The sequence below is a fragment of the Natrix helvetica genome (genome assembly GCF_964273705.1).
Source record: "Natrix helvetica genome assembly, chromosome: Z".
NCBI classification, from domain to species: domain Eukaryota; kingdom Metazoa; phylum Chordata; class Lepidosauria; order Squamata; family Natricidae; genus Natrix; species Natrix helvetica.
The window spans coordinates 33087823-33111575 of record NC_138554.1 but is presented as its reverse complement, the minus strand read 5'-3'; the positions used below and the strand labels follow the sequence as shown (position 1 = coordinate 33111575).

Here is a 23753-nt window from a genome sequence, read left to right as displayed (position 1 = left end):
TTTAGTACTCATCAATAAAATAAATGAGTGATCCCAGTTGTAACACCCAGTGGCTCATCCATTTCAATAAGGCATATAATTTTAGGTAATATCCTTAATGTGATTTCAAAGTAAGGATATAATTACTAAAATATATTGTATACAATCTCATGGTTCCAAGCTCTGAGCCAAGGAAGTAAATAGTAAGATTATTTCATTTGAATGAAAAAATCAAGAACCTTGAACATTGAGTTCATTGTGCAAAAACCTAAATTAAATCTTCCCTGGGATTTTTTCCAAATTTGCCAATCAATAGAACTAACATGATCTATTATAAAGAATAGGTGTTATATAGATAGGTATTCAATAGAATAGGAATTAAATAGATGTTCTATAAGATATGGGTGTTTCTTTATTTTTGCTTTGTTTTATTTTCCCATTTTTTTAAAAAAAATTCATCAAGTTTTTCTTCCTTTTTCATCCCTTTTTTTTTTTGAAATATGAAGAATCCAGGCACTTTTCATTGTTCAGTCATAGCAATAGCACTTAGTGTTCAATACTGCTTTACAGTGCTTTATAGCCCTCTCTAAGCAATTTACAGAATGAATATATTGCCCCCAACATTCTGGGTCCTCATTTTACCTCAGGAGGATGGATACTGAGTCAATCTTGAGCCTGGTGAGATTCAGACTGCCAAATTGCACTCAGCCCGCAGTCAGCAGAACTAATCTACAGTACTACATTCTAACCACTGCACCACCACAAGTCATAAGGAGAGGTTCTTAGGAGAAATGAGTATAACTATAAACTTGTGATAATTGTTGGCACGGAGTTTTCATGTGGGAATATTGTCCCTTCTGAGATACCATCTTTTTAGATTGTGGAATTTATGATAAATGCAGAAACATGTTGCTTTGGAAAAGAACTCTGAAGTTGATTTTGTTCACTTAACAGAAATATAAATAAATGGATTTGAGTATTGCTGAGTTCCTACCTTCCTGTTTATTTTGAAAGTAAGGTAAGTGCAAACCTTTTGGTCATTTCCTGCAAGAACATTCAAATAAATTATTCTAACTCTAAAAATGTTCCCGGTTGTATGTATATTGCTTGAGCAGTGATCAATTCTAAACCTAAATACATTTCCACCTTATTGATAGTTACAATTGACTAAAAGGAAAATGTTAATAATTCATAAAAATTGTAGCTCTCAAATGTTAATGGAATTACAATGTACGTCACTTTTTAAAAATGCTCTATATTTATATACCAACTTTTATATGGACTCAGTGGATGAGTCTGGTACAGAACGTTTTAGGGAATGTTCCAATTCAGCTGACCAACTGCACTTTGGACATTTGGAAATAACTCTAAGCAACAATAGCTAAAATAACACTCAGGGTATTTATTCCTTTTTTAATTTTAGGAAGTACAATAAGTTGTAATAAAATCCCAGCTTGATAAATGCCTCAGGAATAGACTACCCAGGGTAGACTCTTCATTTTCTTGTTTGACTTAAAGCTTAATTTTAAAATGTTGTTTAATTTTATTAGTTTTAACTTTGCATCTTAAAACTTCTGCCTACACATCAAAATTATTTGTGTGTGTGCATGTGTGTGTGTGTGCGTGCATGTAGACATATAAAAGGGAGCCAACTTTTCATGCAAAACTTTAATCAAATCAATGAAGAGTTGAAAGTAGAAAAGTTTAATATCATATAAACTGAGTTGTACATTGCCTTATATCTATGTTTACATATTTCTTTTTTGTATTATAGATGAGTAAACAAAAATGGAGAACCAAACTGATTCATTTGTATTCCTTTTTCTTGGACTTTCCAGTGATCCTCAACTACAGATTTTCTTTTTCCTTATCTTTTCAATCATTTTTCTAATAACACTGTTAGGCAACATCACAATAATTTTGATCATAAGAATGGATCCTTCTCTCTCTGCACCCATGTATTATTTCCTCTCTCATTTGTCATTTGTTGATATCTGTTACTCTGCAGATATAGTTCCTAAGATGTTAATACATTTTCTTATGAAGCAAAAGACAATTTCCTTTACTGGTTGTGTTATGCAAATGTTTTTCAGTTTTCTGTTGAGTGTTACAGAAGTTTTTCTACTTTCAGCAATGGCATATGACAGATACACTGCTGTTTGTCACCCGCTTCATTACATAATGATCATGAATAAAGCAATATATACTCACCTGGTTATAGGAGCATGGCTAATGGGCTTATTGTCTGCAATCATAAACACAGTACCCATATTTGACTTACAGTTTTGTGGCTTTCAAGAAATTAATCACTTCAGATGTGAACTTCCATCGCTATTGAAAGCATCTTGTTCTGATACTTTTCTTAATGATTGGATTCTTTTTTTTTCTGTGTTGATTTTTGGACTTGGTTCCTTCTTACCAACTTTGGTCTCCTATATCCACATCATCACCAGTATCATGAAGATACATTCTGCAGAGGGCAGAAGAAAAACTTTTTCCACCTGCAGCTCTCATCTAACTGTGTTGGGTTTGCTATACATGACAGGAATGTCTCAGTACATGAAACCTAGCAGTGTTTCTTCAATTACACTAGATAAGCTTTTTTCGATTCAGTATAGCATTTTGACCCCCATGCTGAATCCAATTATCTATAGTCTAAAAAATGAGGAAGTGAAGAAGGCACTTAGAAGAATAATTACAAAAAAGTAAATACTAGACAAGTGCAGGACTACAAAAATGAATTTATCTTTGTTCAGATAGAACAAAGATAAATTATTTGGCTCTTCCTCTGCGCCATTCTATGATCTGAAGTTTTTTCTCTTTCATGGAGACTCTATCATACTGAAAAAATATTGTCATTTCCTAAATTCTGCTTGTTAGTATATTGTATTTTATGTAACTTGTATATTTTATGCAATACAAATTACTAAAAGAATAGCAACTTTGAATTTTTTATCACAATATTAATAATTCAAAATCAGTAGGATATAATTTGGATTTAAACAGATACTCCCATGGAAACAAAATTCATTATTACAGTTTCAAAACCTACAGTACTTACACATTTATTATAGAACAGGTGACTGAACAATCTGTCTTTTGAAAATATAGACGAATGATTTTAAATTAAACTTTGATATTGAGAAGTTATGTTCCCCCCATTGACTGAGAATTGATAAAATTCAATATAGTATGAGAGCTGTAGAAGTATTCAGAAATGTATCTGATGTATTTATTGCTTTGAAAATATTGCACTGCTTGAACAGAAGTTATGTCAGCTTTTAGAAAACAACTTAAAGCTTAGAATTCCTCATGCATGTTGTATACCATCAACATCATATTCCTTGTGAAGTTCCTGACAATTTCAATTGTAAATGTTTACATAGCTGCAGTAATAATATTCATTTTGATTCTACAGGTTCCATGTGATCTAGGATACTAAAAAGGCTATACCATCACTATAACATCATACATCTTTATATTAAGGGTAGTGCTGTTGTATCTAATATAGACAAAGTTAGATTGAAAATTATTTTTAGATCATAAGTGAGATTCGTAATCAAAATAAGTCTTCTTCCTGCTTTTTCTGCTGCTTTCTATTGAGAGGATTTGATGTCAATGAGAAAACATCCTGCAATTTCTTTGGAAATAAGAACTTTTTAAACTTGTTTTGTTTTTCTTCAAAAGTATGTTTCATAGTTTGAAACATATTTTTGATAAATATGTTTCAATGCTCTCTACTGTTTCATTCAGCCTAAAAATAGTTTTACGATTTTTGTATAACATAAATTTTTTTTATGGTGCCTAAAGTTATTTTTCTGCATCATTTACTACCAAATTTAAAGAATGCACAAAATGAGGAGTTTGTTCTATATTTTTTCCTATTTATTTATTTATTTATTTATTATTTATTTATTTATTTATTTATTTATTTATTTATTTATTTATTATTTATTAGATTTTTAAATCAGATCTTTAATTTTGATCAGTTCAAGACATCAAACATGTCTAATGTCCTCACCTCCTATTTTGCCTTCAATAACAAAAATCTAAGTGGGTTGAGCTGAGAGAGAAAGAGTAACTTGCCCAATGTCCCATAGCTGGCTTCAGGAAAAACTGATTCACAGTCTCCCATTTTCTATCCTGATAACCCACCACTGCACCAAATTGTCTCTGTAGCATTATCATATCCCTAGCCTCTCAAATTATTGTGTATACATTTATTTTTTGTAAACAGTCCAAAGATGTATAATCTTACTCCAGTTATATTCACTCCAGCTATATTATATACAGACAATGTCCCACAAAATGTTCACATATAAAAATATATTCATGGATTTATTTATTTTTTGTATCTGGCTTACATTATTGATTTTGTCTCTAACAATGTGCAATAGTTTCTGGGGTTGGTGTTTCTATTCTATAACAATGTTCTCCCTATGATCAAATCTTGTTATATTTCTGCCAAAAGCTGGACATTTTCATTATCATGTTCACAACATTTCTTGACTAATTGTCTGAATTATCTCCTCTGACTATTGCATCACCAAAACCTGAACCATATATATATATGCTGGTTTTGTTGTATTCGGGTCTTTTCCCGTGTAAGGTTGAGATTGTCTTTGCAACGTTTCGGCAGGATCACACCTGCCATCTTCAAGCTGTGGGCTTAAAATTTTTAAGCCCACAGCTTGAAGATGGCAGGTGTGATGCTGCCGAAACGTTGCAAAGACAATCTCAACCTTACATGGGAAAAGACCCGAATACAACAAAACCAGCATACCTACACCCGTGAAAATCTACGAAAACAAATATATATATATATATATATATATATATATATATATATATATATATATATATATATATATATATATATATATATATATATATATATATATATATATATATATATATATATATATATATATATATATGGTTCAGGTTTTGGTGATGCAATAGTTTGGTTCAAATCCCAGTAAGGGTATGGCTAGCTGATGAGAGCTAATTAGGTCGAAATAGATCTATACTAGTCTCCCTTTATTTATTTATCAGTACAAATACAACACACACACACACACACACACACACACACACACACACACACACATATATATATATATATATATATATATATATATATATATATATATACATACACATATATATATACTATATATTCAAATATGCATGCCTATATTTTCTTTGTCTTCATATATTCTTTGTCCTAGAGCATCGTTTTTTTACCATCAGATTTTAATTTTGGATGCTTAAGATTGGTTTTGAAGTACATTTTACTTTGTTTAGATTTTCCAAAACTATATGGTAAAGGCTGTCAATTTTTGCTTGCTTTTGCATTCTTGAGTTGATTTGTTGTCCATTCTATTCTGAAACAACTTGCAATGGATTTAAAACCCATATTTCTTTAATATTGAATAAAGCAACCAAATTCTAGTATTTTTTATCATTTGGAAGAATTCATTTGTACTAAGTTTAAAAAAAATATTTTATATGCCCTATCTTTTAGGAAGTTAAATTTCTTATTTCAAGTGTATGTTTTCAATAAGAGTGCTCTATTTTTTGTAGGCACATTTACCAATGTTCTCCTATTGTTCTCTGGTAGAGAGAGCATTAGGTCTGTAGCCTTCAAGGTTTCTGGAGGAAGCAGATGGTTAATGCCAACTGCAATCAGTTTCAGGTTAGGATATAGCACTGAGACATATGGATTACTTTGATTGAAATAGTATATCCATCCTTGTTTTCCTTGACATCTCAGTGAGTTTCAATATCATCCATCATGGTGTATTTCTGAACAAACCCAGTGAATGGCAATGGTTCTTCATCAATGTCCTCTTTCCTCTGAAATTAGTTTCAAATAATGTTGTAGACTATGAATATGGTGAGGTGTACTTTCTCTGTTATATCACCTTTCTAGGGGTGGGGGTTCTTTTCTTTTGAATTCTTTTCTTTTTAATGAAAAAAAAATCATTTTTATCAGGTTTTTCTTTGTTCCTCATCCCTTCTTTTAAATATGAAGAATTAATGAGCTCCTCCTCATACAAAAAAACATTTGAGAAATAACTATACGCCACTGATAATCATTACAAAGGAGTTTTCATGTGGGAATATCCCCCCCCCCCCTTATGGGATACTTGTTTTAAATTGCAGAATTTACATTGTATATAGAATGAATAATACTACCTCAAGAGTAAATTCTGCCAACACGTTGCTTTGGAAAAACCACAACAATTGATTTGTGTGAATAAATGGACTTGGAGTGGGGGGGTGTCATTGTTCAGTGCATACTTCATGTTTATTTTGAAAGCTAAAATAAAGTAAGTATAATCCATCTGTTCATTTCTTGCAAATATATTCAAGTAAATTCTTTCACATTGAAAAATATTCATGATGATGTGTAGATTACTTGAATAGTCAGAATTCTAAATCTAACTACATTTTCACTTTGTTTTTTGTTATAACCAACTAACAGGAAAATGCTAATACTTCAGAAAATATCTGCCTTTTAAATGGATTCATTTTTTAAAAAATGTTCTATTTTCACATAACTTTTTTCATATTGGCTCATTAGATTTACATTTTTGTAGATTTCTTTTTTTCAAAATATGCAGTAATTTCTAGGACATATAGATCACTAACAATGAACTTGAGAGAATGTGAGAGAAAATTGAAAGCAAAACAATTTAATATCATATAAACTGATTGTACTTTGTCCTATATCTCTACTTACATATTTATTTTAATTTTACAGATGAATAAAAATGGAGAACCAAACTGATTCATTGGTCTTCCTTTTACTTGGACTTTCCAGTGATCCTCAACTACAGATTTTCCTTTTCTTTATCTTTTCAATCATTTTTCTACTTACACTGTCAGGAAATATCACAATAATTTTGATAATAAGAATGGATCCATCCCTCTCTGCACCCATGTATTATTTCCTGTCTCATTTGTCTTTTGTTGATATCTGTTACTCTGCAGATACTGTCCCTAACATGTTAATGAACTTTCTTATGAAAAATAAGAAAATTTGCTTCACTAGCTGTGTTACACAAATGTTTTTCAGTCTTCTATTAAGTGTTACAGAAGTTTTTATACTTTCAGCAATGGCATATGATAGATACAGTGCTGTTTGTCACCCGCTTCATTACATAATGATCATGAATAAAGCATTGTGCACATCTGTGGTTATAGGAGCATGGCTAATGGGCTTGTTATTTGCAACCATAAACACAGTTCCCATATTTGCCATTCAGTTTTGTGGCCTTCCTGAAATTGAGCACTTCAGTTGTGAACTTCCACCATTTTTGAAAGCATCTTGTTCTGACACTTTTCTTAATAATTGTATTCTTTTGTTTTCTGTATTGATTTTTGGACTTGGCTCCTTCTTACCAACTTTAGTCTCCTATATCCACATCATCACCAGTATCATGAAGATCCATACTTCAGAAGGCAGGAAAAAAACTTTCTCCACCTGCAGCTCTCATCTCATTGTGGTGGGTTTGCTATACATGACAGGAATGTCTCAGTACATGAAACCTCGCAGTGTTTCTTCAATTATACTAGACAAGCTTTTCTCTATTCAGTACAGCATTTTGACTCCCATGCTGAACCCAATTATCTATAGTCTGAAAAATGAGGAAGTGAAGAAGGCACTTAGAAGAATATTTACAAAAAAATGCTAGAATTGTTTTTATGCCAGTGTTGTTTTATTTTGTAGATTTTTTTTTATTGAGTTCATGTTAGAATTGCTGTAAATCATATTGCATAAGGTCATCGTTTCAAAATGGATTTGAGTTACTCATGAGAAAGCTAAGCATTGTTATTCTACTTAGTGAGTTTGGGGCTTACACATTAAACATTATTATTTAATTTGAAAGCTTTCATGTTCACTGCCCACTCTATGTGTGGACTCTATGTGTATGTATGAATTTAAGGGTCCATTGGGCCTCTGTGTTTTTATGGCCATCTAAGTTTTGAAGAATATTGTGCTACCACTCAATACATCCTTTTATCTTTTGATAAAAATTTGAAAAGGAATTTATACCACAAATATATAAAGTACATAATGGGGAAGCCTGTCAACATGTAATGTATCACCTATTCTTTAGCAAATTCCTAATATATTATGAACTTGCCTGGGTCTTTTAACCAGTCCCCACTCCCCAAGATGTATTTAAGTTGGTGAAGATTAGTGAATTGTAAACTCAGTGTGCTGATGTGATAAGTCTGCCTTTTAGGGACAATTCCATCCATTTTGTCATTTCCCTTTTAGGTATATTTTGAGAGATATTGTTATTAAATAAATAAATATTAGCAATTTCTAAACACACACACACACACACACACACACACACACCTTGCCATCTTCCTCTTATTTCTTAATTAACTGCTTATTTTGATCCAAAATATGTCATTGCTTTTGATTCATTAGCATATATTTAGTGGCATTTAGTGACAAGGATATTTAGTGACATTGACGACATTTCATGACTTTCAAATGTTCAAATTGAAAACAAAACATCTAGTAATATAACATTTTTTTCCTAAATTCAGGATAAAATATGGAATTTTCCTCAGTTTTTAAGATGATTTATTGTATAGAGCAGTAAGACTCAGACCAGAATATGTTATTTTCTTTCTTTTCTTTTTTCTTTTTTGAATTCCACAAAGTAGACTGGATAGTGTTTTAAAATTTCTCCAAGACTGTGTTGTCGCTTTGGTTTGGAAATATTATTTGAATATAAATTATCCTCAGTTTTCAAATTTACAAAGTATGCAATGCTCAGCATCTTTATCCATTCCCTGAATTATCCATTCCATGATTATAGGATGAAAAATGTAGAAGAATAGCTGACCTTTAGAATGTGAAATAAAATGCAACATTTGGTTGCAACCTGAAAAGAAAATTCAGGAAATCAGCAAACTTTATTCTAAGCTTCCACATCACTTACTACAATAAAATGCAATTCATCTGCTATTGAAAACCTACTGGAGTGGAAATAAGTGGCTTAAAGAATTTGTATGATATATTTTGCTCAAACTCACTTTGTAGAGGGAGATGGGTAGAGAAAGAGGGAGATGGGAGGGAAGTGGATGAGGACCAGGGAGGGAAGGAGAGAGAAAGGAAGGAATAAATGGGTGATTCAATTGAATTCATGAAAAAAGAAAGTTCTACAAGATTTCTGAAACTTTCAAACTTTATAATTGAGCACACAATTGAGCAAAGTATTTTTGGCATCAGATAATTCATTAATACAAAATAAAAAGTGATGAAAATTATAATTAGATATGTATCTAATATTTTAAAAAATCAATATTAAGCTTTTTTGACAGAATGTAGGATATAATTTCAAAAATTCATCAGATTTTGTTTGAAATAGATTATAATGCATTTTCCACAGGGTTAAAATAAGCTTGAGACTTAGAGGAACATTTAGACCATATTTGGTACTCCATGTAGCACCATCAAGGATTTTTAGCACCATATTTATTTTATTTTATTTATTATTATTCACACTTATAGACCGCCCCCTCTCCCGGAGAGGACTCGGGGCGGTGTACAGTCACTAAAATACGTTGTAAAATACATACATAAACAATTAAATTAATACTGGTGAAGGAGGTTGTGAGACTGTAATAGAATAATAAATATAATACGTTAAAAGCCTATAAAACCCCAAACCCAATTAAAATAAATAAATCCCGGGAGGTAAAACTAAGAAAGTGCCAGGCCAGCTGATTGAAATAGGTGAGTCTTTAACTTTTGCCGGAAGGAACGGAGGTCGGTGGTAGTTCGAATGTCTGGGGGGAGGTCATTCCAGAGGGTTGGGCCCATCACAGAGAAGGATCTACTCCTAGGTGTCGCCCGCTGGCATTGCCTAGCAGACGGCACCAGGAGGAGCCCCTCCCTGTGTGAGCGGATAGGTCGCAGGGACGTGTGTGGTAGGATGCGATCCTGCAGATAACTAGGTCCTCTGCCATGGAGCGCTTTAAAGATGGTGATCAATACCTTGAAACGCACCCGAAAGGCTACAGGTAGCCAGTGCAGCTCGCGCAGGAGAGGTGTTACGTGGGAGTAACGGGTACTTCCCATAATAACCCGCGCGGCTGCGTTCTGAACTAGCTGCAGTCTCCGGATGCGTCCCAAGGGAAGCCCCATGTAGAGGGCATTGCAGTAGTCCAGGCGAGACGTCACCAGCGCATGAGTGACCGTGCGCAGGGCACTCCGGTCCAGTAGGGGGCGCAATTGGCGCACCAGGCGAACCTGGTGGAATGCCCCCCTTGCCACGGCTGCCACATGGTCCTCCATTGACAGCCGGGCATCAAGGAGGACACCCAAATTGCGTGCCCGCTCCACAGGGGACAACTGTTCGCCCCCTATGGCCAGCGATGGAGTCAGCTGGCTGAACCGAGGTGCCGGCAACCACAGCCACTCGGTCTTGGAGGGGTTGAGTTTGAGTCTGTTGTCCCCCATCCAGACCCCGACGGCCTCCAAACACCGGGACATCACTTCGACAGCCTCGTTGGGGTGGTTTGGGGTTGAAATATACAGCTGAGTGTCATCAGCGTAGAGATGGTATTCAACCGCAAAACCACGGATGATCTCACCCAGCGGCTTCACATATGCGTTGAACAGGAGAGGCGAGAGGACCGACCCCTGTGGCACCCCACAAGTGAGTGGCCTCAGGGACGACCTCTGTCCCCCTGTCAACACACATTGCTTCCGGTCGGAGAGGTAGGAGCCGAACCACCGCAAAACGGTGCCTCCGACTCCCATCCCCTCCAACCGGCGCAATAGGATACCATGGTCGATGGTATCAAAAGCCGCCGAGAGGTCTAATAGGACCAGGATAGAGGAGCAACCCCTATCTCTGGCCCTCCAGAGATCATCGACCAACGCGACCAAGGCTGTCTCGGTGCTGTGCCCGGGTCGGAAGCCGGACTGGCATGGGTCTAGATAATCGGATTCGTCTAGGTGTCGCGGGAGCTGCTGCGCCACCACATTCTCAACAACCTTCGCCACGAAGGGGAGGTTGGAGACTGGACGATAGTTAGCTAGCTCCATTGGGTCGAGCGAAGGCCTCTTGAGCAAGGGTCTCACCACCGCCTCTTTCAAGGCGGTTGGTAAGTATCCCTCACCCAGTGATGCACTCACCAGGCCCAGGAGCCAGCCTCGTGTCACCTCCCAGGCTGCCAGTACCAGCCAGGAGGGGCACGGGTCCGTTAAACAAGTGGTGGGTCGCAGCCGTCCACGCAACCTGTCCAAATCCTCGGGGGCAACAGAGTCAAACTCCTCCCAGAGTGGTCTCTCAAGACTCGCTGTTGGCGGCTCGTCTGGTCCACTGACGGAGGTCCACCCGCTCCGGATCTGATCGATTTTGTCCTGAAGATATTCCCCAAACTCCTCTGCTCTACCCTGTAAGGGTGTCTCCCGCACCCTCTGCGATAGAAGGGAGCGAGTCACCCTAAACAGGGCGGCAGGGCGGTTATCCGCAGACGCAATAAGAGCAGCACAATGTCTACGTTTGGCCGCTCTTATTGCCACAAGGTAAGTCCGCAAATAGGCTCTTACCTGTGTTCGGTCAGATTCGGAGCGTGAGGACCTCCACCTGCTCTCTAGACGTCTCCTGTGGCGCTTCATCACCCTAAGCTCCTCAGTAAACCAAGGAGCCCGGGTGGGTCGATGCCACAGGAGAGGTCGCAAAGGCGCAACCCGGTCCAAGGCCCCAGTCGTCGCCCTATTCCAGGCAGACACTAGGTCCTCGGAGCGGGAGCGGGACAAGGCTACAGGAATTGGCCCAAGCTCCGTCTGGAATCTATCAGATTCCATCAGGTGCCTGGGGCGGTACCAGTTTATAGGGTCTGGTTCCGCCTCCTCGCGGTGGGGGATAGCGCCAGGGAAGTCCAGCCGGAGGGATGAGTGGTCTGACCATGACAGGGGCGTGATGACTAAATCCCCTATTCCCAGATCACTCGTCCACTGTTCAGATACAAAAATGAGGTCCAGTGTGTGGCCCCCTTCGTGAGTGGGGCCCTGCACTAATTGGGTCAGGTCCATGGCCGTCATGGAAGCCATGAACTCCCGGGCTGCCTCGGAAGCCGCTCCCATTGACGGTAAGTTGAAGTCCCCCATGACCAAGAGTCTGGGAGTCTCAACTGCCGTCGCAGAGATTAGCTCGAGGAGCTCGGGCAGGGCTGCTGATGCATAGCGAGGAGCCAAGTATACAATCAGCAAGCCCCACTGCCTCCCTGGGCCCCAGTTCACACCAAGGGACTCACACCCGGGTATCTGAGGGACAGTGAACTCCCTCGGCTCTAAACATTCCCGCATAACCACCGCCACCCCTCCACCCTTACCCAGGGCCCGAGGCTGATGGAATGCACGGAAACCCGGTGGGCACATTTCCACAAGGGGTAAACCACCCTCGTGGCCCAGCCAGGTCTCCGTTATCCCTGCAAGGTCTAGCTCCCCCTCTGAGATCAACTCATTAATGAGGGGGGCCTTGTTGGTGACAGACCTTGCGTTACAAAGCATCAGCCGCAGGCCCTGGCTCTGTATGACCTGTCCACCTAGACTGCAGGGGTTGGTACAAGCGACCGGGCGTAACCAGCAGCCACGGTCTCCCAACCGACCTTGAGATCTTATCCTGTCCTCGCATCCCCTCCTCCCCGCGACCGTTGTAATAGGGCAACCCTCTGCTTTAGTGACCTTTATATTCCCCCCCTCCACCGCATCCCCGTCCTTCCTAGACTCACCTGTCTGCCTGGCTCTGGCCCTCCTCCCGGTCTGATTAGCCTTCCCCCCCACCCTGGGACCCCCTAAAAAAGATAAAAAACATTTTATTAAAAATCCCCTTAGCTTCCGGTTCCTGCACCTCTCGGGGTCCACGAACCCGTCATCAAGGCGGGCCCTTGAAAGAGCCAAGGGCCATGCCTGCGAGAGAGGGGCCTCCCGCAGGCGGAGCAGGTCTGACCTCGAATAAATTGTTACAAACCCAGTGGGGTAAGGGTGCTGATGATAAAAAGTTGGTGAACGGGGTAGAGTCTCAATAGGAAGTAGGAGGCTTCAATGTCCAATATCCAGATTAGTACTTGCATGAGGGGGGGGGGCGGGAAGTGATCGAATATCCTCAGGTGGTGAGGGATGGCAAAGATGACAGAAAGGTGGGGGACAGTCCAAGGTGGTTCCAGATGGGGGGGCGTTCTAGGCCCGGTTGTTCTTGGCCTAGGTAACTGTTCAGGCCTATCCATGGCCTTGAAACAGGGCCTCCAGTGGCCTCCGGTGTTCCAGGCCACCCCCAACCTTCGCCCTCACTCCTGGTTTCCATCCAAACGCCCAGGTGGGCACACTCCACCTTGGCCCCCCACACGGCGCTCCAAAGTTCTCCACGGATCATGAGATGCTGCATTAGGATTAGGATAGAATTCTCCACAATCCTCCAAGATCGTAAACTTAACGTCCTCTGCTGGCGCCGGCAAGGCCCGGGGGGGGCATGGGAGCAGCCAGGATACAGCAGGATACCAGAAAGGAGTCCCTGGCCGCGGCGCCACTCTTTCCACTCGTCCTGCTGCCGCAGCCGTCTCCAACTGCCTCTCCCAATTGCCTCCCAATTGCCTCCCGGCCTTATTCTCCTCCCCGGCGCCTCGTTCTTCTCCCCGGTGCCTTTTCTCACCTCCAGCGCAATCCTCACGCCGCGCTGCGCTGCCGCCATAGCTTCCCAGCTGTTTCCACGGCCGTTTACAGCCTTCCGTTCCTCCTCTTCCTCCAATCTCCCCCGACCACCCTGGCGGGCCAAAACGAGCCCAAAACAAGCCAGGGTGGTCGAGCTGTCCAACCCTCGGCCCTCCGATGACATGAGGGCCGGCAGCAGTCCCTTACCCAGTCGGGAGCTCCATGGCGTTCTTAGGAGCTCAAGAGGCGACCGCCATTGCCGGAAGCTCCTCCTCCAATATACTACATATTATGCAACAGCAAGCCAAGGACAGCAAAAGTATCTGCTTTTAAAGCAGAGAAAAAAACAGCTGACTAAAAATTGAATTCCAAAGCACATAAAAAAGTAAATATTTATTAATATTGTAAATTAATTAGAATATGAGAAAAGGAAATTTACCTATAATGCTTTAATGCTTTGTTTCTTTATTTTCTTTGTATTTTGAAAAACAAAAACAAATTGTGGAGCTTTTAGTTTAGGATTTAAATTCTTACAATGTTGAAATAATTTAATATGCTGTATTTTATTATTTATTTTTCAAGAAATACTAAACACTAAATGTAAAATCTTGTTGATTCTTTCAATATATTTCAGTTCCAATTATTTTTTCTGGTTTAATTTTCTTTCTCTACCTGTAGCTCCCACCTCATTGTTGTGGGTTTGTTATATATGATAGAACTGTTCCAGTACATGAAATACAGCAGTGTGTCTTCCATTACATTGGATGAGATATTCTCTATTCAATATAATATTTTGATCCCAATGCTGAACCCAATTATCTATAGTTTGAAAAATAAAGATGTGAAGAGAACACTTGGAAGAATATGTAAGAAAAATTAAATGATTGAATTTATTTTTGCTTATCATTAACCCAGTATTTTGAATTGAATCTAAATTTAATTCACATTTAGAGCAGTACATTTCTTTTTTAAAAAAAAATAGATTACAAACTCTAATTCTAATCTATGGTGTGTTTGGATATAATTCATTAAACTCATTCTTCATGAGAGGAGGTTTAAAATGAATGTCTCTCATTCTCTCCCTACTCCTGCATGTGTTTATATATGTGTACAAGATAAGATCTCTTTCTACTGCTGTATGCATGGCCTTCATTAAGTCTGTACATCGATAATTTGAGAAATGATTCTTAAAGATCACCCTGTGCCCATTTTATGACCATGCTGAAGACTTTTGATCATGTTTGCTCTTCAACATATATTTAATCTGGTAAAGACTAGATGGTTCTAAAGTTTGAGCTATATAGATATAGATATACATGTAGATGTAGATGTAGATGTAGGTATAGGTATAGGTCAGTGACGTGCGGTGAGGTTTATGACTGGTGAGGCACTGACACAGTGCTGGGTTTCAAATATTTTTAGACTTGTGGACTTCAACTCCCAGAATTCCACAGCCAGGCATGCTCAGTTCCAATTTAAAGCGACAGCATTTGTTTTTCTCCTTTGCTCCTTCTTTCTTTTTCTTTTTCTTCTCCTTCCCCTCCTTCCTCCCTCTCTCCCTTCCTCCCCCTCTCTCAAACACACACACACACACACACACACACACACACACAGAGAGAGAGAGAAGTTGGATTGGACTATCTCTCCTACCCCTTCCCTCTCTCACTCACTCTCAAACAAACCCCCACACACACAAAAGTTGGATTGGATATCTTTTCCAGTGGCTTGAAAGCAGCTCCTCTGCCATCCCCCCCCCCATTCCCCTGCTGCCTTTCCCAAACACCTCCACCATTGCAAATGCAGCCTGCTGTCTGGGTGGGAAATGCCTGGAACACAATAAAGCCCACCCACCACCTCCTGCTGGCAGGCTGGGGTGAGAGGAGAGGCAGAGAAGCTGGAGGGGAGCCGAGCCGAACCTTCCAAAAGAAAGAGGCTGGGGGGGAAGTGTGTGTACTACAGCATGGCTCTTTGCCTGGCTTCCTGCCTCCTCCTGTGGTCTCCTCAGTGCTCGCTTGTGCTCTCCCTCCCCAAGTGTAGTTTGATTGCAGGTGGAGCCACGTTGCCTTTTCAAACTTGTAATCAGTGAAGCTGGGCTAGATTTTTATATAGTTTTATCCAGCTGTTTGTGTGTGAGAGAGAAATGAATGGGGGCCTGGGGAGGAAGTCACTACACTTGGGGAGGGAGAGCACCAGTGAGGTTAAGCAGAGTTGATTGCAGGTGGAGCCACGTTGCCTTTTCAAACTTGTAATCAGTGAAGCTGGGCTAGATTTTTATATAGTTTTATCCAGCTGTTTGTGTGTGAGAGAGAAATGAATGGGGGCCTGGGGAGGAAGTCACTACACTTGGGGAGGGAGAGCACCAGTGAGGTTAAGCAGAGTTGATTGCAGGTGGAGCCACGTTGCCTTTTCAAACTTGTAATCAGTGAAGCTGGGCTAGATTTTTATATAGTTTTATCCAGCTGTGTGTGTGAGAGAGAGAAATGAATGGAGGCCTGGGGAGGAAGTCACTACACTTGGGGAGGGAGAGCACCAGTGAGGTTAAGCAGAGTCATCCACGGTGAGGCAGCAACTAGCTCAGCTTTTTCCTTTTACTTTTTTTTTCATGATGAGAGTGGTGAGGCTGTGCCTCACCTGCCTCACCTGACTGCACGTCACTGGTATAGGTATAGGTATAGGTATAGGCATAGGGATAGATATAGATCCCTCAATTTTCAAAAGAACCACTACATTTCTTTCATTTGTATTCTAAATTAGAGGGTTGTTGGAGCCATACAGACCCTTTACTCTTTTTGAAGGTGTGTGCAATTCAACATTTTCAGAAACATATTTCAAGCCCCACAATGCATTTGATACGTGGTCTGATACCATGAGACCAGCAGCACACATATACATGGTCATGTGATACTGTTTATCTATAAAAAGAACCACTAGTAAGATCTCATGTGCAATTAAATGTACTGGTTTTTACTTATAAAGTCCTTTATAGCCCAGAGCCTAAATATCTTAGAAATCTTTTTTTTTTTTGCCAATTGTTCAAGTACAATCTATTTGAACAATTAGGGAGTACATAGAGGGAGGGTCCCTGACAGTGGGTGTTCCATGTAGCACCTCCCCTATTTGGAAATAGTTAACCCACAAAGTAAGGATGGCTCCCAATCATGACCTTCTTAAAGCAGGTGAAAACATTAAGAACTTTAGTGTCATACAAAATGTTAAATTGTAATAATGATTTTGAATACTTAAATTGTGAATATGATTTTGGATTTTTTGCATTTTATTTCATTGTCTAAAATCTACAGTTTTACACTGTAAATTCTGTGAGCCATTTAAAGTCTTGCAAATGTCAAGCAATAACCATATTTTGTTATAAACTATTAGAGAATGAATGACATGGGATAAAATATTTTATTTTTCTGAGGTTTTATAACCAATTTGAAATAAAATGTGGCATTCCATTTCACATTAAGTTCAAAAACATTGAGATCTCAAAATAAACCTTTCCTAATGTATCTTTTAACCTAAAACCATAATTAGGGAAAGAAATAAGCACTACCCATTAAAGAACTTGAAAAAATGGGCAAACACAAACAGAAACAAAATGAAGAGCAAGAAATGAAATAAAATTAACAGAACAAGAGAATTGGAAGGTGTCTTGGAGGTCTTTTAGTACAACTACCTGCTATAGATGGAGACCCTATACTATTTCAGGCAAATGATTGTCTAATCTTTTCTTAAAAACCTCCAGTGATGGAGACTACGGAGGAGGAGGAGGAGGAGGAGGAGGAGGAGGAGGAGGAGGAGGAGGAGGAGGAGGAGGAGGAGGAGGAGGAGGAGGAGGAGGAGTAGTTTATTGCATGTTTGTAGTATACCTCACCCAAAGAAAAGTCATGGCATACTTGAAATAAACTTTCTGTATTGGCTATGGAATAAACTTTTTCTAACAACAGTCATTATGTAAATGCTTGAAAGATGAAACCTGAGTTTATCAACTGTTATGCTATCCATTATTTTAAGTGTCACAACACTTCCTTCCTTCTGAACAGTTCTATATTTGCCACTAATTTAGTCAACAAGCACTTCTACTTTTCCTAACAAAGACATCATAACATAGCAACATTTTCCTAGATTTCAGAATCTCTCTTTTCTCCTCCCCACATCTTCCCAGCCATGGACATTTTTGGTCTCCTATTTAAATACCAGCTAATAAATGATACTTATGTTCAGAAAAATTGTTGGTCAAAAGGAGGAATATGTATAAATCCATGCTGATGAATGTATTAATGTTGTCATCAAAAACAATATTGTAAAAAAAGAAATATTGACAAAATATAAGTACTTCAAATTGAAATACCAAACAAGTAAAATTTTACGAACAAGGATAATTATAACTGTGAAACAACATTAAACCATGGTTCCAGTCTGATCAATTCTGCAACATTATATTGGGGCATGTATTTTTGCATTCATTAGCATTAAACCATGGCTTTGAAATCCCCTAGACTTTATCGACTTAAGTTCAGTTTGGAGAACAAGTTTGCAAAAGAATCAAGTAGGCTAAATAAAATGGACATAGGAAGTTCTAAAAAACTTATAAATTATAACCATCTGTATTGTACACTTATGTCTCCTGGATATAAATCGAAACTTTTCAAATGTTAATGTGGTTTATAAACTGTAAAACCATATATTCTTTTCTTACACCCTTTCCACCTCTTTACATATAGAAACACAAAAATAACACACAGGTAAACAGAGACTTATCTTTAAAGTATCCATATGTAACTAATGAGCATAAGTTAGATCAAATATTTATTGGATTGATCAGTCCTTTAAGTGCTCTCTTCACTTCCTTATTTTTTAGACTATAGATAATTGGATTGAGCATTGGGGTCAAAATGTTATATTGAACAGAGATAATCTCATCCAGTGTAGAAGAGGAAACATTACTGGGTTTCATGTACTGGGACATTCCTGTCACATATTGTAAGCCTACCACAATGAGATGAGAACTGCATGTCGAGAAAGCTTTACTTCTGCCTTCTGCAGAATGGATCTTCATGATGGTGGAGATTATATGAACATAAGAGACCAATGTTGGTAAGAAGGAACCAAGTCCACAGATTGCAGCAAAAGACAAAAGGATCACATTACTTAGAAAAATATCAGAACAGGATGCTTTCAATAATGGAGGAAGCTCACAGCTGAAGTGATTAATTTCACGGCGTCCACGGAAGTGTAACTTCAAAATAGGCACTGTGTTTATTGTTGCAGATAGCAAGCCTATTAGCCATGCTCCTAAAACTAAGTAAGTGCATATTGTTTTATTCATGATCATTATGTAATGAAGTGGGTGACACACTGCAGCATATCTATCATATGCCATTGCTGACAGTAGGAAAATCTCTGTAACACCTAATAGAAGGGTGCAAAACATTTGTAAAATGCAGAAAGTGAAGGAAATAGTCTTTTGCTTCATAAGAAAATTCATTAACATTTTAGGAACAATATTAGTTGAGTAACACATATCAACAAAGGACAAATGAGATAAAAAATAGTACATGGGTACACAGAGAGAAGGATCTATTTTGATTATCAGAATGATTGTGAGGTTTCCTGACATTGTGATGAGAAAAATGATTGAAAAGATCAAGAAAAAGAAAATCTGTAGTTGAGGATCACTGGAAAGTCCAAGCAAAATAAAGTCAGTTTGGTTCCCCATTTCTGCTTATTCATCTGTAAAATAAGAATAAACATACAAGTAAATGTATCTAACCAGTGTGGTATACTGGTTAAAGGCACCATCTAGAAACTGGGTGGGGGGCAGGAATTCTAGTCTTTTGCACAAAGACAGCTGGGTGGCATTGGGCCAGGCTCTCAGACCTAAAAAGCAAGTAATGACAAATCACTTGCATCTCACAATTACATTCACTTACATTTACAGATGAACAGTTTGGCTCCTTTTACAAAGAAAAAAGCCCCCAAATCACAGATAATTTTGTCTCATGGACAGAAGTTAATGTTAAGCTTTAACTCAGTAAGAAAATGAAGAACCTCCTGGTTTATTCTATTATTGGGACAATTACCGAGTCATGTTACTGGAAAACCTGGATTTTTTTCTGAAAGCTTACCAGAGTTCCTAAAATTAAAAGAACCATCTATTATTTTAACTCTCACTACTTAATATTATCTCCAAAATGTTCAAACTGTAGTGAGAGTGCTGAATTAGAACATGGCCTAGAACTCTCTACAAAGTTTGGCAGTTTATATCAGAATGATCCAATGAGTTAATATGGAAAAGGGATAGTTTAAACCGGAATGCATGAAAGTTGCCATACACTGGCACCCTATTAGTATTTGAGAGATTGGTATTTCCCAATTGAGCAGTCTATTTGTAAATAAAGAGGAACATTCATGTGGTTTAAGAATTTGTCACTGTTTCAGAAATCTGCATGTCATTGTGAAGATTCCTGAACATAGAGAGAAGTGGCAGGAAAGGAGGCAGAAAAATTGCACTTCCTTTTAAATAAGTATGAACTTTTAAGTATGAATAGAGCAAAAACCCCAAAGTTAAAGCTCACTTATTTAGATGAGTTTTTAGTTAATCAAAACAAATACATGAAATGCATTTTGTAAAAATGCCCAGGCAGAAAGTATTCTGAGAATAATATTACCTGTTTTCTATAAAGACAATATTTCTTTTACCTATGAAACAATTATTCCAGAATGGGAAACTCCCATTTGAAACTTCTTGCCAATAATTATCACAAGTTAATAATATACCTACATTTCTAGTAATATCCCAACAAACCCTATCATAGGAAGCTACCTGTGTTTCAGGAGTAAAATATGACTAACACAAGCAGGAGGAGTTCTTTTCTGGGATGAAGGGAGCGTTGAATATACCAAGTTGGGGAAAATGAATCATCTCCTTTCACATCACACATACAAGACATATCAGATCAGTAAATTCCCAAAAGAGCAAAGGTTAAGAGATTTCTTGTGTACTCACAGGGAGTTGTCAAAAGAAGAGGGGAACAATACCTCTACATTTCATTCTCATTACCCACAATCTATTTCCTTTGGGAACTTGTGAGGAGAATAATATTCTGATGTAATGGAATTTGTGGATGACCTCAGAGAACAAGGGGAAGAGATGCTGCCAAGGACACAATCAGACAAAAGAGGAAGGACCCCCCCTGACTTAATAGTCAGAGAAAGAAACCAAAGAAAAAATTTCCCTAATGGATTGAACATTTAAAAGTGTCAATGGGAAGTTTTTACTATTAGACTTGTAGGATTCTGCTACTTTAGCCATAATATAAAGTATAATTAGTTCACCTACTTTTAATTCCTACCTGGTTTACCTAGGAGGATTGACCATCTAACTGATCAAATTTAGTTTTGTGGATTTCCAGATTTATTGCATTTTTATAAAACGCTAATGCAATTTAAGCTTATAATTTTAAAAATGAATACAATGTACAAAAGAAATAGAAAGAAAAAGGAATAGAAAAGAAAAAAAACATGCACAGGGAAAAAAGGAAAGGATTAAGAAGAAGAAGAAAGAAAAAAGAAAAAAAGAAAATAAATGTACAAAGAAGTGTTCCAACCTTCATCAGAACAAATATAAATAATTTCGGTAACTTTACTCGTTTTAATTTATAATCAATAGTCCCTTCGTCCCATCTCCCAACTCTTATCTATAAAAAAAATCCTTAAAATCATTAATTCAAAACTGGTGTTAAAAGTCCATTAAGCGTTGCCAGAAATAACAACATATCTTTTTTAACCTTGATCAAATAAACCAATTTTATATCCCTTCATTTTACTTCTATTGTACATATTTAAATGTTAGTTCATTGAAGTAATGTTATAGAACTTAGTCAAGTTTTAACAAAATGTTGTTCCTAATAAATGACTGGATTTCTCTTGAAACATGGCTCAAGGCTCATGAATTAATTAATTAATTAATTTTGAAAACCTGACACTATTTTTGTAAATTCAATATAAAATAATTATCTAGGTTACTCTGATTGCTTTATTATTTGTAATTCTCTTTTGATTTTTAAAGCATCAACCAATTTATTCTGAATATCCAATAACATGACTTTTTTCATATCATTCTTGTAGCCAGACATCTGTAGGTCCATTTTCAGGGTCAACTTTTCTGTCTTGTTAAATAAGACTTACACAAGATGGAAGCTCAGATTAGCACTGGGCAGTGATCCAGATAAGATAGATGATTTGGAATATGACTTGGGTATACAGGTTTCATTTGTCAACCATTTCTTAAAGAATTTGCCTATTCTGGCTCTTTGTAGTTAGAAAGACCCATACCCAAGTAAAAGCACATTTGATTTAAGGACAAATGATCATTGTGTCATATAGATCCATGAACTTTAAGAATAATATTTTATATTTTGAATTTGGATAGCTCTACAGCTACAATTGTATTATTATTGTTGTTTTTTCATAGAGAATAACTAGGATGGATACAGCTCAGATAACCTGAATGGTGTGTGTGTGTGTGTGTATGTGTGTGTGTGTGTGTGTGTGTACCTGCTAGAGTTGTGTGTGAGTGTGTGTGTGTATCCAAAAAGTTCCAGTAATATCAAATAATGTATTTCCTAAATGATTGTATTTAAATTACAGTTTTCTACTTATTTAAGTGTATAAAACCTTCATAGTGAACACATGCCTATAGGGATGTGGTGTTAATTTCTGTTTACACCTCCTTTCTTTTAAGCTAACAGCATTGGGAAACAATCCTGGTTAGAAAATTTAACTGTGGTGACTGATTTTATTCTTGAAGGGCTTTCTAATGATCCAAAACTGAGGAATGTTCTTTTTGTTATATTTTTAGTTATATTGTTACTCTTGCTGCAAATCATTCTCATTACTGGACTACACTCTCACCCTAACACCCCCATGTACTTCTTCCTTTCTCACTTATCTTTTATGGAAATCTGCTATTCTTCAATCTCAGCCCCAAAGATGTTGCAGAGTTTTCTCTGGATGATCTCCATAAATGGATGCATTGTATTTTTCATCATCATGTTGGAATGCACATAAATTTTAATCTTATCTACTATGGCTTATGACCAATATGCAGCTGAATGCCTTCCACTACATTACTTAGAGATCCTGAACAAATTAACGTGCAACTTGATGGTAGGGTGATTGGCTTTTTCCATGCACTTATTGATACTCTTCTCATATTAACTCTGCATTTTTGTGGCCCCATTTTTGTGCACTTATTGATACTCTTCTCATATTAACTCTGCATTTTTGTGGCCCCAAAATTGTGAACAATTTCAGATGTGAACTGTCTCCATTTTTTATTTCATCATGTTCTGATATCTTGATAAACCAAGCTGTGCTATTGGTTTCCCTGGCAATATTTATCATGAGTGCTTCAGCACTCACCTTGGTTTCCTATATTCAGATCATCTCTGTCATCCTTAAAATTCCAGCCATGACAGACAGAAGTAAAGCTTTTTCCACTTACAGTTCACACATTTTTTGTGGTTGACTTGTTTTACATGTCAGGATTTTTTATGTATATGAAACCTATTTCTGGTTCATTATCAGAATTGGATAAATTTGTTTCTATCCAGTAGCATTTGAACTTCCATTTAAATCCCATCATTTTCAGTTTGAAAAATAAAGACATGAAAATGGCCCTAAATAAATTAATGTAACAGTTCAAAGTCTGAGATAGCTTCAATCTAACATGATGAAAAAGTATTATGAATTATATAGGAAGTTTATACTTGTTGATTGGGCTGAAAATGTCCAGTTGATAAAGAAAAAAATAGCATTTATTTCATGTTCATTCTTCAATTGCATGTGAAATAAAGAAACAGCAAAGAATGAGGAGAATTCAGGCCTGTTTTTTGTGCTTATTAGTTGTGTGATTGTGTTATTCTGCTACAGCTGTTATATGTATTTGTGCTCTATGGTTTTCATAACATTATTATAAAGAGAGAGGGAAGAAAGGAGGGAGGGAGATGAACAATGGAATGAAACACATACATACATTCATACATTCTTTGTGGGAGTACCCAAAACTTACTGTACA

The 23753-nt window shown here is 37.8% G+C and overlaps 3 protein-coding genes across 3 annotated transcripts; 2 read left to right on the top strand and 1 right to left on the bottom strand.

Annotated features, from left to right (window-relative positions):
* Window positions 1-1767: 1767 nt before the first annotated feature.
* Window positions 1768-2688, top strand: LOC309402058 (olfactory receptor 5A2-like; the record flags this gene model as incomplete). The annotated part of the gene is made up of 1 exon (XM_081971566.1): window positions 1768-2688. One exon carries the CDS (start codon window positions 1768-1770, stop codon window positions 2686-2688), a length of 921 nt encoding a protein of 306 aa, XP_081827692.1.
* A 4070-nt stretch (window positions 2689-6758) lies between these two features.
* On the top strand, window positions 6759-7682 carry LOC309401464 (olfactory receptor 5A2-like; the record flags this gene model as incomplete). The annotated part of the gene is made up of 1 exon (XM_081970529.1): window positions 6759-7682. One exon carries the CDS (start codon window positions 6759-6761, stop codon window positions 7680-7682), a length of 924 nt encoding a protein of 307 aa, XP_081826655.1.
* A 10791-nt stretch (window positions 7683-18473) lies between these two features.
* Window positions 18474-19391, bottom strand: LOC309401463 (olfactory receptor 5BS1-like; the record flags this gene model as incomplete). The annotated part of the gene is made up of 1 exon (XM_081970528.1): window positions 18474-19391. The coding sequence occupies one exon, from the start codon at window positions 19389-19391 to the stop codon at window positions 18474-18476; it is 918 nt and encodes a 305-aa protein (XP_081826654.1).
* Between the last annotated feature and the right edge of the window lie 4362 nt (window positions 19392-23753).